The sequence below is a fragment of the Crinia signifera genome, chromosome 1 (assembly GCF_055691185.1).
Source record: "Crinia signifera chromosome 1, ASM5569118v1, whole genome shotgun sequence".
Lineage (NCBI taxonomy): Eukaryota > Metazoa > Chordata > Amphibia > Anura > Myobatrachidae > Crinia > Crinia signifera.
The window spans coordinates 142,660,693-142,678,584 of record NC_139217.1 but is presented as its reverse complement, the minus strand read 5'-3'; the positions used below and the strand labels follow the sequence as shown (position 1 = coordinate 142,678,584).

The window sequence follows — 17,892 nt, the reverse complement described above, 5'->3', positions numbered from 1 at the left end:
TTGATGTAATAGGCGTACATCAGCCCCACCCTGCATTCTGTGGGGCAGCGTACCGTATGGTGACGTACACCGTGGTGTTTGTGCGGCGCATAGGCCACGCCCATACCAGCGGAAAATCAAATGTACAAAACCAGGCGTACATTCTAAGTCTGATTTTGTACTCATTGCCAGATTTTAATCACAATGAACAACTGCACCTTTAGCCAGACATAAATTACAGTATATCTGTGAATGTTCTTTTGTACTGTGCACTTGTTTGGTATGTACAACAAATGACACTAACCCATTCCATATGTTAATCCAGTCTACAACTAATGCAATAGTAATCACTGCTTGCATCCAAATCACATGTGATAGCCCTATAAATACTGCCTTGATGCTAGGTACATTTTAATCCACATCTATAGTGTGGGCCGGTATAAGGTTAGTGTTTAAATGGCACCATGGCCTTATAATGGGAAAAGCTATTGCACTATTTTGTATGTTTGTGGTGTATTGGGTTCACACCATTAAGGCTGTCTAATTTAGTATATTGTTGAACACTATTTTACATGGTGTTTTCTGCCATGTTTGCTGAGTATATTTTTTCCCCAACTTCTTTCACCCTGTCTGTTTTGTATGTGTTGGTGATGTGGTTATTGGTGGCAATATTAGTTGCATACAGTAAGTACTGCGAAGGGCAGCTCAGCGATGCCAAAGTTTAGCAAGCATTTGGCGGTGTGGTGTTTTAGCCGATTGTTGTAGTGCATACACACTGTGCATGTAAAAATGAACAATAAAGTTATTACCAAATAACAATCTTACCAACCATTTACAGTACATGATTGTTTGTGATGCCCCATTGGAAAAATGGCGACCTCCCAGCGTGCTGCGCCTTTCACTACAGCAGAGCTGAGGGCCCTGGTCTCTGTAATGGAGACTAGGCTAGGGCGTGCGGGCCCTTTCATCACTAATCAACAAAAGCGCCGGGCGTACCTTGCTGCCCGGCGAAGAATATTCGCCCGGACACAGGTGCGGAGGTCCGTGGCCCAACTTGAGCGAAGGTGGTCGGATCTGCGCAGACGGCAGCCAGACCTGCTGCAGCGTTTAAGGCAGCAGATCGCAAGATGTGAGTTTTTATGCAAACATTACTTATTTACCAGTAAATGATTTTAGTAGATTCTTTATGTGAATGTGGTTAAATGGCTGTTAATGATTTCAAAATGGATTCACTATATATGTGTTACTTCCACTTTGACATGCTGTCATGTGGGTATTAGATGTAATTGTTTTTGGTGAATGATGATTCAATAAATGATGTGCCTTAATTGACAATCTGCATTTTTTTATTTTGTCCAGCACGTGAATGAGCAAGACAGGCCCAGGAGGAGGCCCAGGAGGAGCAGGGCCAGGAGGAACAGGGCCAGGAGGAGCAGGGCCAGGAGGAGGTGGCGGAGGAGAAGTTGGTGGTGGAGGAGTTGGTGGGGGAGGAGGAGGTGGCGGAGGAGTTGGTGGCGGAGGAGTTGGTGGTGGAGGAGTTGGTGGCGGAGGAGGAGGTGGCAGAGGAGGAGGTGGCAGAGGAGGTGGTGGTGGAGGAGTTGGTGGCGGAGGAGGAGGTGTCGGAGGAGGAGGCCTGTGAGGTGGTGCAGGTGGATGAAAGTGGTAGGTATACATAATGCATAATTAATAATTTGTTTGGCTCATATTTGTTATGTAGACATGCTGAATCAATTGTGTATTACAATAGTATAAAGTAATAAAACAAAGTGGGTAACAACACACACAGTTAGGAGTTAGATAGGGTGACCAAGTCATCCCTTTCATCCGGAGCACATCTTAATGACACAGGTTCTGGGGATGGCTTTCTGCTCTATTTTAACTGCCACAGAACCAGTGTAGTTAATCTGTATCCTGGATTAAAGGGATGACTTGGTCACCTTAGGGTTACAGGCCCCTGCTGCAAGCGTACAATCTGTAGCCTCATATAGGTGAATAGAGTTTATAGTTGATTTATATTTCTAAACTAGATTAAGTATGGCATTAATGGAGTATGGACAGGCGTGGCTTATAATGGAGTCACAAGTGGTCAGTGCCCCTGGGCCCTCCTCTAGCTAGGCACCCCCTGTGGTTGGCATGTATTTTTGCCAACATAATTTTTGGTTGATTTTGACTTAATGATGATTTTGTGCATGGGAGTGGGTTAGTGCTGCAGCTTCACCTAACTGGCAATATGACAATGATTTATGGAGCAGACCATCAGCAGCCAAGCTATCCATGTTTGCACAAGTGTACTGTGCATTCCTGAGAGTTGACTAAGTCCCATGCCACGTTGCATCAGAGAACAGAGACTGAGAGGTTTTTGATGAGTTATGATTGGTGAAGCTCATTACATGCTTCTCATGTCCAAGAACAACAGCAGCAGCAGCTTAGTCATGGGTGGGTTAGGATTTAGAGGGAGCACTATGACTGTGAGGTCTTCTACAGAGTAAAGGGTAGAGGGACAAAAACAGGCTTTTCATTTAGTATGTATGCATGTATGTGTCATATATATCTATATATGTCTCTCTCTCTCTCTCTCTCTCTATATATATATATATACTGTATATATATATATATATATATATATATAAATATTTATATATGTATATATATATATATAGATGTCACCTTGAATTTATTAGATTTATGTATCACTATGTTAAATGTATTCATGAATATCAATAGTAATTTTACCCCCTTTAACATGCCCACAGATGACCCTAGCCAAGCAGATGAGGGTGTCTGTGTGGCCCTCCTGCGACTGAGGGAGCACCTGCAGCTAGTACTGGCAGACCTACAGGACTTGACAGACCTGCTGCTTTAATTTTTTTTTTATTATTATATTTACTTTTCTATATTTTGTATTATAAATACATTGTTGTTGACAGTTAGAAGTTGCCTGTGTGTTTTTTTTACATTAAACAGTATGGGGGAAATTGACTAAAGGAAATTTGTAAAAAATAGGTGTATTTGTAACCAGAAATACACTTATTTTTGACATTTACTATCCCGAAAATACAGCAATTCGTATTCGTATTGATAGCACATCAATACGACTACGAATTCCCGTATTTTCGGGATAGTAAATGTCAAAAATAAGTGTATTTCTGGATACAAATACACCTATTTTTTTACAAATTTCCTTTAGTAAATTTCCCCCAATATGTCTAAATTGTTTACAATATTTTTCACTTGCAAAAGGTGAATACTGTATATAGATGTATGTTATTGTAGTGTGCAATACACAAATGTACTACAATTGTAGACCAAATAACATTATCCAAATAAATAAATACACACACACTGTGTTTATAACTGTTGGTAAGTTTGCATTATAATGTGTTAGTAATAATTATGCATTTTATTATTAATGCATTTGAGGTGCAATTATTACATAATATGCATACATAAAACCGAGGTAAAGGGGTAACAATGAATGAATAGCACTTAACATGATGTAAGGGTTAATGTAAAGTGGTAGTAATGTGTTTAATGTTTTGAAGTATCTATTAGGATTTAATTGATTCCAATTACAAACAAACAATTTTTAATGAAGTAGCCTAATTGCATAAGTGTGTCATGTGACAGATTTATGAGTTCAGAGAATAGTCGTGAGTTTTGCGGAAATACACCGCATCGGTGCGTACGTGCAGCTTCACGTCCGTTCTGACGCTGTAAGAATCTTTGTGTGGCCACCGCACACGCACGGTTTGGATGTTGTCCGTAAACACACCCTCTTCTTAGAGAGCGAGTCCGTCCAGATGCGGAGGACCTGTGGGCGTTTCTTCTTACAATGTCCGCACAGCGTGGCGTGCGTTCCGCTCCGAAAGAATTCGGAAATTTATGCACCAACCAGAATAACCTCCTAAGTAAGGATATGGAAATTAATTACTGCTCTTGGTTACATGACACTAGCATTTTTCATGGTATTGCACCAGAAAGGAGATTGCCATAATTCCAAAGCCCTGGGACATGTCATTCTTCTCATGTCATTATACGCAGGCTAAAAAACGTTTACATGCAAGCAATTTGCCTGACGTGTGTGTGTGTGTGTGTGTATATATATAGAGTAAAGGAAGAGAACCTGGGTGACATTCTATGCTATGCGATTATCGCTATTTTGCGGTAATTAGACCACAAAATGGCGATATCGCATTTTCCCATTAAATCGCCGATTTAATGGGATGCGCACAGGGGCTGAAATCGCATATTATGTGCGTTAAGATCTGGTGAATAAAAATGCGAGATTAATTCGCATTTTTATCGCATCCAGATGTTTGCGCACAGAAAAGTATACAAGTCGCTTATTTAATGCTATGCGCATTTGCACATCGCATTATTTAAGTGACTAATTTTCGCACTAATTTCAGACCTGGGTCTGTTAGGCGAATTAGCCAGAACCCTGCACAGATCGCAATGTTCCGTGCAGGGTTCTGCTGTAAAAAATAAAACAAATGGTTAAATTAAAAAAAAAAACGAGCGCGGGGTCCCCCGCCCGATTGTAACCAGCCCCGGGCTCACTGAGCCGGTGCTGGTGACATAAAATCAGGGTCCCCGACAAATAGGGGTCCCCTTGATTTTATGAAACCAGCACCAGACTCATGGTCCGGCGCTGGTTCCCAAAATACGGGGGACAAAGTGACTAGGGGTCCCCCGTATTTTAAGAACCAGCACCGGACACAACCAGCCAGCAGGGTAATGCCACAGCCGGGTGGAGACTTTTTATACAAGTCCCCCCGGCCAAAGCATTAACCCCCTGGCTGGTCAGCATGGGCAGGGGTCCTGGGGAAGTGGGGACCCCCCCAATGAAGGGGTCCCCCCCCTCCAGGACTTACCAGCCCATGCTGATAGTCCGGGGCTGTCCTCCATGCCCCTGGGCTGTGGGCATGGAGCTGATGCTTTGTGTAAAAACAAGAATGATAACTATTGTTTTACACTGGCGAACTATGAGTCCCAGCAAGCCTACCCCGCATGCTGGGACTTGGGGAACCACAAGTCCCAGCATGCGGGGCATTAAAGTGCCCGCTGGCACTTGTAGTTCTGCAGTGTAAAAAATAGTGCACAAAATCACACTGACACCCTGTAAAATAAAACTTTAATACACACAAAACACACACACACTGATACTTACCTATCTTGAGCCCGTAGGTCGGTCCCTGGATCCTGGATTCTTCCTCCGGGGCTCCAGGGCAGAAGAGTCCGGTTCCGGGGCCTTGGTCCTGGTTCCGGGGCTGGTCCTGGGGTTCCGGGGCTCCTGGCGTGAAGAATCCGGGGTCCGGGATCCGTGGTAGTCCAGAGGGGTACCTAAGGAGGGAAATCCAACTCACCTGCTCCCCGGCGGCGACCTCCGGTGACAGCGCTGCTCCCGACTGGTACCCGGCTTCAAGGAGTTTGTCCGGCGCTGAGATGTTTCCTCCTCGCCGTCTCTGCACAGAATGATTTCTCGGCCAATCAGGAGCCAAGAAAGTCGGCTCCTGATTGGCCAGGAATCATTCTGAATATAGACGCCGAGGGAGTAACATCTCAGCGCATCCAGAGCAGAGATGTTACTCCCTCGGCGTCTATATTCAGAATGATTTCTGGCCAATCAGGAGCTGACTTTCTCGGCTCCTGATTGGCCGAGAAATCATTCTGTTCAGAGACGGCGAGGAGGAAACATCTCAGCGCCGGACAAACTCCTTGAAGCCGGGTACCAGTCGGGAGCAGCGCTGTCACCGGAGGTCGCCGCCGGGGAGCAGGTGAGTTGGATTTCCCTCCTTAGGTACCCCTCTGGACTACCACGGATCCCGGACCCTGGATTCTTCACGCCAGGAGCCCCGGAACCCCAGGACCAGCCCCGGAACCAGGACCAAGGCCCCGGAACCGGACTCTTCTGCCCTGGAGCCCCGGAGGAAGAATCCAGGATCCAGGGACCGACCTACGGGCTCAAGGTAGGTAAGTATCAGTGTGTGTGTGTTTTGTGTGTATTAAAGTTTTATTTTACAGGGTGTCAATGTGATTTTGTGCACTATTTTTTACACTGCAGAACTACAAGTGCCAGCGGGCACTTTAATGCCCCGCATGCTGGGACTTGTGGTTCCCCAAGTCCCAGCATGCGGGGTAGGCTTGCTGGGACTCATAGTTCGCCAGTGTAAAACAATAGTTAAGTATCATTCTTTTTTTTACACAAAGCATCAGCTCCATGCCCACAGCCCAGGGGCATGGAGGACAGCCCCGGACTATCAGCATGGGCTGGTAAGTCCTGGAGGGGGGGGACCCCTTCATTGGGGGGGTCCCCACTTCCCCAGGACCCCTGCCCATGCTGACCAGCCAGGGGGTTAATGCTTTGGCCGGGGGGACTTGTATAAAAAGTCTCCCCCCGGCTGTGGCATTACCCTGCTGGCTGGTTGTGTCCGGTGCTGGTTCTTAAAATACGGGGGACCCCTAGTCACTTTGTCCCCCGTATTTTGGGAACCAGCGCCGGACCTTGAGTCTGGTGCTGGTTTCATAAAATCAAGGGGACCCCTATTTGTCGGGGACCCTGATTTTATGTTACCAGCACCGGCTCAGTGAGCCCGGGGCTGGTTACACTCGGGCGGGGGACCCCGCGCTCGGTTCTTTTTTTAACAACCTTGCGCTGTCCTGCAAATGTGCGATTTTCACACATGAAAATCGCACATTTTCAGGACTAAAAACAGCGCACCACATCGCCGCAAATCGCCCCTATTCGCACTTTTCAGCCTCCAATGCGCATCACATTAAATATGCGCATTTAGGCTGAAAAATGCGATTTCAAAATAGGCGATTTGAGGCGATATGGTGTGCGAATTAAACATGCGCATTTAGCGCATAGCATAGAATGTCACCCCCTGTTTCTCTGGCTGGGACTTTAAATTCAACCACAGCTGGAGAGAAACAGGTTGCCGAAGCCTGCTACAGACAGTAAAGATGGCTATTATTGTATGTTTATGTGTTTACCTATCAAATACAAAACTGAATTAATGGGAAACAGAAACTATGTGTAGATGATGTGTAGTTCGCATATTTGGCAGCTGTCCCTAGCTTCTTGGGCAATCAGCCTCTGCTTTTTGAGATGTTCTCATTTTTTAGCCATGAACATGTGCACAGTACAGCTACCCCTCTAGCTTTTTGCGAATAGTGCTGTGTTATCATACTGTATATGCTCTAATGTTCATCTGTGCTGTTCATTACAAATTATTCTGCAGTGCTATCATTAAAATGGAGATGTAAATTGCAAAGCTGTCAATATATTACAGACATGTTCAATACTTATACATTACTTTATATGCCAATAATGAAAATGGCTTACCTAACATGGTGAATGCCCTTCTGTTTGTGTATTGCCATTTCATTTTTAAAGGATGTATGATTCCTTGGTGTCTCTCCACAGCAATGCATGTCATTGTAAGGATTTCAGTAACAATGGCTGTAGACTGAACAAATGGAACCATTTTGCAAGCAAAAGCACCTATAAAGTTAACATGACAAAGGAAAATTAGTTTTTTCCTATCATTTTCCATTCTGAAAAACATACATACCTTTATTACTTATATATACTCGTAAATATTAGTAATACATGTTTTCCCACCTATTCCTGTAATCACTATTCATTGGAATATGTTGGAATAATTTTTTCATTTATATAAACATATACATAGATATAGACAGTGACGCACACGTATTTCACTATATAATGCAACATGATTTACACTAACAGCAATAACATATTCCCATATTTTGTGATTGCTTCTTATATTCAGTATGGGATGGGTATAACTGCCATTGGCAGCAAGTGCAGTGACAGTAGGGATTCTTACTATATGCCATGTGTCACACGTAGCCGCGACGGAGCGCGGCGGGTACAGTACTCACCCGTCCGCGCCCGCCTCCGGCTAGCGTGTGCAGGCTCCGGTCTGCGGTTCACGGGTAGCGGCAGCTCTGGGTAGGGACAGCAGCAGGGGAGCGTCGGGTAGCGGCGTCCATGCATCTGGCGGCGCCGGGAGGCCGGCGTCGCCATCTTGGTTTAGGGCAGGAGGCGGATTGGCCCAGAGTGGAGGTTCCCTCCTCGTCCTGCGCTGGCAGCCAATGGCAGCCGCCCCCTGGGGATATAGGGGATCTGCCTAGGCTGCTCAGTGTCAGTGCAATGAGTCTTTGGAGTCATTCACAACTCCTAGCTGATTCCCGGATCCTGGCTCTTTCTCTCCTGACTCTGGTGCCTTGCTCCCTGCAAGGAAGTTTTCTCCTGACACCAATGCTGCAAGTCCTACCTAGTGCTTGTCCCTGCTTGTGTCCCAGAATTACCCTGCACAGCATTCCGCTGTCCTCCTTCATACCAGTCACTCATTCCATCATCTTTCAGTCATCCGGATCCACTTCTTCTGTCATCAAATCAACCTCTTTCCGGATCTTCCTCTTTGTACTCTGGCTCACCAAGTATACGTTTCCAGAATTGCCTGCCCTTTACAAGTATTGTGCTGGACTCAGTTATAATTTACCCCAACTGTCACTTAAAGAAGTATTTGAGTGAAGTTTATCATTTATGAAATCTGTTATTAAACCTGCACGTTTCTATCCATCTCCTCCTGGTCCGTCTCCGGATCCTGTTCACCACACGACTTCATCCAGCCCTTTAGCCGTGACAGTTTGCACTGACCCGATGGAATCGGGTGAAGCACAGGCCTCCATGATGGATGTTCTTTAAGGCATCATGGCTTGGAACAAGTAGAGGCTACCCAGCGTCAAGTAGCTCAATTTCTCCAGACCTTGTCACCACCTCAGGCGGCTCCCTCAGTTTCGGCAGCACCAACCTCCGGTGCTTCAGCTTCCGCTGCTCCTTCTGGACCGGCTGCTCCTCACCATCTACAGCTGTCAACCCCCAGTAAATATGACGGGTCCCCGAGGGGGTGTCGAGGATTCCTGAATCAATGTGACGTTCATTTTACCCTCCAGCCTTCCAATTTCCCCTCTCCCAAGACTCGGGTGGCTTACATCGTGTCCCTACTGGCGGGTCCAGCCCTGGAATGGGTATCCCCCCTTTGGGAGCGAGCGGATCCCATCCTTAACAACTATGAAGAATTTGTGGCCTCTTTCCGTCACATCTTCAACGAGCCAGGTAAGGTTTTCTCCGCAGCCACGGAGATCCTAAGGATTCGCCAGGGCAGTCGCCCAGTGGGACAATATGTCGTACAATTTCAAACCCTGGCTTCCGACCTAAGATGGAACGAAGAGACTCTCGTTTCTGCCTTCTGGAATGGCCTAGCCGGGCGCATCAAGGACGAGTTAGCAACTCGCGATTCTCCTTCCACTCTGGCTGAACTCATTTCATTGTGTAACAAGGTTGATCTGCGACTCCAAGAACGCCAACTTGAGAGGAATCGCTCTGATCGCCTTCGCCCTCGATTCCCCTCCAATGTCGCACCAGCTCCCAAGCCAACCCCGCCTTCTGCGGTGTCAACAGATGAACCCATGCAAATCAACCGCTCCCGTCTCTCTCTCGAAGAGAAGTCCCGAAGACGGCGAGAGAATCTGTGCATGTACTGTGGCTCCTCAGCTCACTTATTGGCTTCCTGCCCGCTGCGTCCGGGAAACGACCGCTCCTAATCTCCCCGAGGGAGGTCCGATTAGGAGTCTTGCTTCCATCTCCCTCTTCTACTGATTCCACCATTCCGGTTACTCTTGTGTGTCCCCAAGGGAGAAAAAGAGTTCAGGCCCTATTGGACTCTGGAGCAGCGGGAAACTTCCTTTCTTCTTCTTTTGTCACCCAACATGCCCTGCCTGTGCAATCCCTGGATCACCCGCTGGTCCTCACCGCAGTGGACGGGAGTCGAATTCGTAGTGGGCAAATCACCCATCTGACCACCCCGGTGACACTGCTCATAGGAGCTCTACATCAAGAGACCATCAAATTCTTCATTCTTCCACAGTCCTCACACCAAATGGTCCTGGGCCTTCCCTGGCTCTCCAAACATAACCCACACATCGATTGGACCAATATGGAGGTCAAGGCCTGGGGAGCAGATTGCCAGTCTACTTGCATTCCTCAGATCCTTCCGGTCTACCAGACCCATCCACAACGAGAGGGTAACTGTCCTTCATCCTCTTCAGCTCTACCCTTGTCTATACCCGCACCATATCGTTCATTCACAGACGTCTTCAGTAAAGGAGGTGCCGACACCCTGCCTCCTCACCGCCCTTGGGATTGCCCGATAGAACTGGTGGCCGGGAAATTTCCTCCTCGTGGCCGCATCTATCCCCTATCGCTACCTGAGACTGAGGCCATGTCCTCGTATATTCAAGAAAACTTAAACAAAGGTTTTATTCGACCATCTACTTCTCTGGCTGGGGCCAGGTTTTTCTTTGTGAAAAAAAAAAGGATGGCGCCCTCCGGCCATGTATCGATTATAGGGGCCTGAACGACATCACTATTAAACCGCTATCCTTTACCCCTTATCACGGAACTGTTCGACAAGATCAGAGGGGCGTCAATCTTTACTAAGTTGGACCTGCGAGGGGCTTACAATTTGATCCGGATCCGTCCAGGTAACGAGTGGAAGACGGCTTTTAACACGCGCGACGGCCACTATGAATACCTGGTGATGCCCTTCGGCCTTTGTAACGCCCCCGCCGTCTTTCAACAGTTTGTAAATGATATTTTTCGGGACTTGCTGTACCACTCCATCGTAGTCTATCTAGACGACATACACATCTTATCTCCAAATCTTCAGCTTCACAGACAGACAGTGTCCGAAGTCCTACGACGTCTTCGCCAAAATCAATTGTTCTGCAAGTTGGAGAAGTGCGTTTTTGAGGTCACGTCCATTCCATTCTTGGGTCACATTCTCTCCGCCACTGGGATAGAGATGGACCCAGAGAAGGTGAGAGCCATCCAAGACTGGGCAGTCCCCTCAACACTCAAGTGAATTCAGAGATTCCTAGGGTTCTCAAACTATTACCAGCGGTTTATCCGGAACTTCTCTACCATCGCTGCTCCCCTCACTGCCCTCACTTGCAAAGGAGCTGATCCAAACCGATGGTCGCCAGAAGCATCCTCTGCCTTCCAGCAATTAAAAAGAGCCTTCGTGACGGCACCAATCTTCCTCCAACCAGACCTCGACAGGCCCTTCATTCTTGAGGTGGACGCATCCTCGGAAGGGATCGGGGCCATCCTGTCACAAAAAGGCGAGGATCAAGAATTACACCCTTGTGCCTTCCTCTCCAAGAAGTTCCTTCCGGCAGAGAGGAATTATCCCATTGGGGAGCAGGAGCTGCTAGCAGTCAAAACTGCGTTAGAGGAGTGGCGATATCTTCTGGAAGGGGCACGACATAAGATCACCGTGTACTCAGACCACAAAAATCTGTCCTTCCTTAAACAGGCTCAATGCCTTACTAGGAGTTTTATGAAAATAGATGGAATTCTTACAGCGCAAGCTGCTGGGTGTGTGGTAAAGGATGCCAAGAGGGAACACCTACCCTCTGGAAGTGAAGCTAAAGAAAAAAAGGAGGTGGCCCTTAACCAATCACACAGCGCTAAATAAATATTACTTTCCTGACCTGGTTTTTCAGGTCCGGTCCCTTTTATAGGAATCTAAACGGGAGAAATAAAAGACAACTTCCCCCTAGTGTAATACTGTGATGTTGTGGTTGGATACTTTTTCAAGTATCTAAATATTGCACAATGATAGAGCAACTAAATATTCGGGGGATTCCCCCTTTATGGGTACTCACACTATCAGTGTGGACAAAAGGCGTGTCACAGGTTCTTTGTTCCCTCTCCTGATGATATAGGACTCCACTCTGGTTAAATTAAAATGGATCCTTTATTACAATATGGTAAAAGTGTACAATAAAAAATGCAATCTCTGTACTCATCTGTAAGGTTAGGGAAGTCCAGCAGGCAAGTTGGTAAAGTCAGCAAAAAACGGGGCCCCGTTCTAGCGTTCCTGCGGTATTCCTTCTCCCACCAGATGAGGTTCAAAGGGATTGCTTAGATAGAGTCTGCGAACGCGTTTCGATCATAACATGATCTTTTTCAAGGGAGAAGGAATACCGCAGGAACGCTAGAACGGGGCCCCGTTTTTTGCTGACTTTACCAACTTGCCTGCTGGACTTCCCTAACCTTACAGATGAGTACAGAGATTGCATTTTTTATTGTACACTTTTACCATCAGGAGAGGGAACAAAGAACCTGTGACACGCCTTTTGTCCACACTGATAGTGTGAGTACCCATAAAGGGGGAATCCCCCGAATATTTAGTTGCTCTATCATTGTGCAATATTTAGATACTTGAAAAAGTATCCAACCACAACATCACAGTATTACACTAGGGGGAAGTTGTATTTTATTTCTCCCGTTTAGATTCCTATAAAAGGGACCAGACCTGAAAAACCAGATCAGGAAAGTAATATTTATTTAGCGCTGTGTGATTGGTGAAGGGCCACCTCCTTTTTTTCAATGCCTTACTGCCCGCCAAGCCCGCTGGGCCATGTTTTTTGAACGTTTTAATTTCCAAATTAAGTTCCGACCTGGAACCATGAATGCTAAGGCGGACGCTCTATCCCGGTCCTTCAAGACGTCCTCTGACCTAGAGACACCTCCTCGTCCAATCCTCGACCCGGTGGTTTTTGCTCAGGTAACTGTACAGCCTTCTCCTCCTCCGGGTAAAATGTTTGTTCCTCCCAAACTTTGCAAGAAGATATTGTCGTGGGCACACTCCTCTCGCTTCGCGGGGCACGCGGGAGCACAAAAGACCTTGATGTTTCTGTCACGTTCCTATTGGTGCCAACCATCCGCCACGATGTAACCAGCTTCGTCGCCTCTTGTGTAAGGTGTGCCCAACATAAAGTGCCCAGAACAACACCCACTGGTCCTCTCCGTCCTCTAACCATTCCCACTGAACCATGGACCCATCTGTCAATGGACTTCATTTCCGAACTTCCTCCCTCGAAAGGTCATACTGCAATCTGGGTAGTGGTTGACCGATTCTCTAAAATGGTCCATTTCTTTCCTCTAAAAGGCCTTCCATCTGCTCCAGTACTAGCTCAGCTATTCATCTCAACTATTTTTAAACTTCATGGGCTGCCCAAAGAGATCGTATCCGACCGCGGAGTACAGTTCGTTGCAAAGTTCTGGAGAGCTCTCTGTGCCGCGGTACAGGTCAAACTCAAGTTTTCCACTGCCTTTCATCCCAAGACCAACGGCCAGACAGAACAGGTGAATCAAGACTTGGAGGCCTTTATCCGACTGTTTGTTTCCTCTTCCCAAGATGACTGGGTGGATCTTCTCCCGTGGGCAGAATATATGCATAACAATTCCTATCACTCCTCCTCCGGAACCACCCCCTTCTTTACAGTATTCGGCAAACATCCACGATCTCCGGATTTCTCAGATTTATCCTCTTCCGAAGTTCCTGCAGCAACCACTTCATTACAACGCTTTGCTAAAATCTGGTCGGATGTCCACACCGCTCTTCTTAAATCTTCCGCCCGATACAAGAGGATGGCAGACAGGAAAAGAAGGGCAGCTCCCAGATTGAAAGTCGGAGACCGGGTATTGCTGTCTACCCGCCATATACGCCTCCGTCTGCCCTCTATGAAGCTGGCTCCCCAGTTCATTGGGCCATTCCCGATCACTCAAGTCATTAATCCGGTCGCTTATAGACTTCAACTTCCTCCTTCCCTAAGGATTTCGAATTCCTTCCACGTGTCCCTCCTCAAGCCTTTAAGGTTGAACTCTTATCAAAAGAAAATTCCCAAACCGCCCAAGATTAACTCCGAAAGTGGGGCTGAATTCGAGGTAAGACGCATTATAGACTCTCGTTGCCGCAATTCTCGTACCCAGTATCTGGTGGAGTGGGTTGAGTTTGGTCCCGAAGAGAACTCCTGGGTGGATTCCATTGATTTGCACGCTCCAAAAGTGATAAAGCAATTTCTCCAAAGATATCCTCACAAGGCTCGTAGGCGCCCTGGGGTCACCCTGAAAAGGGGGGGTACTGTCACACGTAGCCGCGACGAAGCGCGGCGGGTACAGTACTCACCCGTCCCCGCCCGCTGCCGGCTAGCATGTGCAGGCTCCGGTCTGCGGTTCGCGGGTAGCGGCAGCTCTGGGTAGGGACGGCAGCAGGGGAGCGTCGGGTAGCGGCGTCCTTGCATCTGGCGGCGCCGGGAGGCCGGCGTCGCCATCTTGGTTTAGGGCAGGAGGCAGATTGGCCCAGAGTGGAGGTTCCCTCCTCGTCCTGCGCTGGCAGCCAATGGCAGCCGCCCCCTGGGGATATAGGGGATCTGCCTAGGCTGCTCAGCGTCAGTGCAATGAGTCTTTGGAGTCATTCACAACTCCTAGCTGATTCCCGGATCCTGGCTCTTTCTCTCCTGACTCTGGTGCCTTGCTCTCTGCATTTTTCTACAAGGAAGTTTTCTCCTGACACCAATGCTGCAAGTCCTACCTAGTGCTTGTCCCTGCTTGTGTCCCAGAATTACCCTGCACAGCATTCCGCTGTCCTCCTTCATACCAGTTACTCATTCCATCATCTTTCAGTCATCCGGATCCACTTCTTCTGTCATCAAATCAACCTCTTTCCGGATCTTCCTCTTTGTACTCTGGCTCACCAAGTATACGTTTCCAGAATTGCCTGCCCTTTACAAGTATTGTGCTGGACTCAGTTATAATTTATCCCAACTGTCACTTAAAGAAGTATTTGAGTGAAGTTTATCATTTATGAAATCTGTTATTAAACCTGCACGTTTCTATCCATCTCCTCCTGGTCCGTCTCCGGCTCCTGTGCACCACACGACTTCATCCAGCCCTTTAGCCATGACACCATGTTCCCATATTGGGGCTCATGTTGGGGTAAATTTACTAAGATGGGAGTTCTATTGAAGATATGATGTTGCCAATAGCAACGAATCAGATTCTACTTATTTGTTAAGCACCTTCTACAAGATAATAGATAGAATTTGATTGTTTGTTATGGGCAATATCTCATCTTCAAAAGAACTCCCATCTAAGTAAATTTACCCTGATGAGCTGGATAGAACTGTATAGTGCCTGTGTAGTGCCTGTATAGCACATGCAAAATACAGTATTGTAAGCTCCAAAAACATAGCATTTTGCAGATCTGACCATAAGGAATCGGTCTATGCAGAACTCTGGGAGGCAATGGAGTCATCTGCCGCCGGGCTCCTGCTCCCAAGGAGGCACCTCCCCTCCCCTGCTAGTTTAAAACAGTTAATTGAAAGCCCTTGATATCCCTTCTGTAGCTGAGTTCTGCAATATATGTGTTCTCTCTCTCTCTGTATAAAACACATATATTTCAGAACATATATTATATAAGATTGTGTGTGTGGAGGGGGGGCACCAATATATATTGCCTCCGGCAACTGTGATGAACTTATGCCACTGGGTCTATGCACAGGAAAGATAAACTGTTGTAATTCTCTATGTAGATACATAATTAATTATCCTCTGAATATAATGTTTCTAATATTTACTTTTGATACTTAAGGTTGCAATACACTGTAAGTGTGGAAGGTGCACCCTAGGAAAGTAAGACCATCACAAGAAAAAGAACAAGCACAGTACTTTTACTAAAAAATGAATAATACAACAATTGTATTAACATTGTAGAAGAAAAATGGCCAGCCCATGCCCCATTGTGTTCGGAAATATAAGTAGTGTGAGTCTGCTGTGTGAGTTGTCATTTGCGAAAAATATGAAAAAAATGGTTTCACTTATTTTCTACATTTTTTTTATGTTCAATAAAGCTCAGCTTGTGCTGTTCCCTACTGCATTCATAAATATAAGCACTGTGAGTCCGTAGTTTGAGATATTTTCATTGTTTTATTCAACTTGCTTGTGTTCAATAAAGCTTAGCAGATGCACTGCCCACTGTGTTCATAAATTTAACCACCGTGACTGACTTTGCAGTATGAAATTGACATTTGTAAAAACAAAAAAAGCTTTTACAATGTTAAAAAAAGGGGTAGAGGTGTCACATTAAAAAAAAAATCGCTGAAAAGTGTCTAGGCCTAGGGTATCCATATTAACTTTGTGTGAGTGATATTTGTCACACTGGGCCTTATTTTGGTTCATTCTTTCTGACAAAATCCTTCTTAGATGGACAAAACCATGTGCACTGCAGGGGGGGCAGATGTAACATGTGCAGAGAGAATTAATTTGGGTGAGTAATTTTGTTTCTGTGCAGGGAAAATACTGACTGCTTTATTTTTACACTGCAATATAGATCTCACTTTGAAGTAAAACCCCACCCAAATCTAATTCTCTCTGCACATGTTACATCTGCCCCACCTGCAGTGCACATGGTTTTGCCCATCTAAGAAGGATTTTGTCTGAAAGAATGAACCAAAATAAGGCCCACTGTGAGAAAGCCTCTTTTGCCTCTTTACGACATTTGTGCATCATCTGCAAACGTGGGGATCCACAATACAAATAAAGATGTGAGGATGAAATAATAAAATTGAGGATGCTAGTTCGGAAGTGAAACAGGATGAGAAGGATATTCATGCTAATGAGGAACAGGATGTTTAGGCTGTTATTTGAGTAAGTCAGCCATAAGTGGAAAAAGTTCTTGCCCATGATAAAAATAAATAAAGCAAATCTGATGCCTTTGCATAAACCAAACATTTTTAACCAATTCCTGACAAGGCCAGTCAAGGCATCTGTTCAATTTGTAAGGCCAAAATTAGTAGATGTAGTGAAAGTAACCATCTATGGAAACTCCTCCATGTTACATAATTTGCAGAGTGTTCATTAAATGTATTTTACAAATGTGTAATACTTTCTAAAATAATAACAAGCAGTCCTGTGTCAGCTGCAATCAATTTGGACCAGCCAAATCCAATCTTATATGTATATTTGTATATCTATGTTATGTATGTTCATTTATTAAAACTGTGATATTAAAAGAGTACTTTCTCTTTCTTTGTACTTTTTTCTGCAAAGGGGACAGGACGACTGGTCCATATTAAGAAGAGAATGAATGGAGCCATGTATTGTGAGATTTTGGCCAAAAACCTCCTTCCCTCAGTAAGAGCATTGAAGATGGAACATGGCTGGGTCTTCCAGCATGACAATGACCCCAAACACACGGCCTGGGCAACTAAGGAATGGCTCCGTAAGAAGCATTTCAAGGTCGTGGAGTAGCCTTGCCAGTCTCCAGACCTCAACCCAATCGAAAATCTGTGGAGGGAGTTGAAAGTCTGTGTTGCCCCGTGACAGCCCCAAAACATGACAGATTTAGAGAAGATCTGCATAAAAGTGTGGGCCAAAATACCTGCTACAGTGTGTGCAAACCTGGACAAGAACTACAGGAAACGTTTGACCTCTGTAACTGCAAACAGAGGTTATATTACGTTTATAATTTAAGTATTGAGTTTAACTTTTTGATTGTCCAAATATTTATTTTCCGCAAGAATATACAAATAAATTGTTTCAAAATCATACAATGTGATTTCCTGTTTTTTTTTTTTTTTTTTTTTTCCAAATTCTGTCCCTCACAGTTGAAGTGTACCTATGATGGAAATTACAGATCTGTCTCATCTTTTTAAGTTGGTCAACTTGCACAATCGGTGGCTGTCCAAATACTTTTTTGCCCCATTGTATGTCTATGCTTATGATAAAGAACTATTGGTTATAGTACAAATAATGGTACTTGTGTACTAGCACAGTGCCCACGATATTTGGTCGCACAACTTTTAATCGCATCGCATGGCATACACCCGATGTCTTGCGATGTGATTTAAAATTGTATAAGCCCCCTATACGATGTTTAATTGTATAAGCACCCTAATTGGGGCTTACAATGTTAATTGCACCCCCATGCCACCCCCACTATGAACGTGAACCCAAAGCGTGGCGAGCGC

The 17,892-nt window shown here is 45.7% G+C and overlaps 1 protein-coding gene across 2 annotated transcripts in view; it reads right to left on the bottom strand.

The window, feature by feature from the left end:
• The window catches only part of QRFPR (pyroglutamylated RFamide peptide receptor), an 86,630-nt gene that overhangs the window by 47,924 nt on the left and 20,814 nt on the right, over nucleotides 1-17,892 (bottom strand). Inside the window, exon 2 of one of the 2 annotated variants that reach the window (XM_083174443.1) lies at nucleotides 7,328-7,486. The exons of the other annotated variant lie outside the window; for it this stretch is intronic. Within the exon in view, the coding sequence (XP_083030569.1) occupies nucleotides 7,328-7,486 (159 nt within the window). The remainder of the gene's footprint in view (nucleotides 1-7,327; nucleotides 7,487-17,892) is intronic. 2 annotated transcript variants of the gene reach the window in all.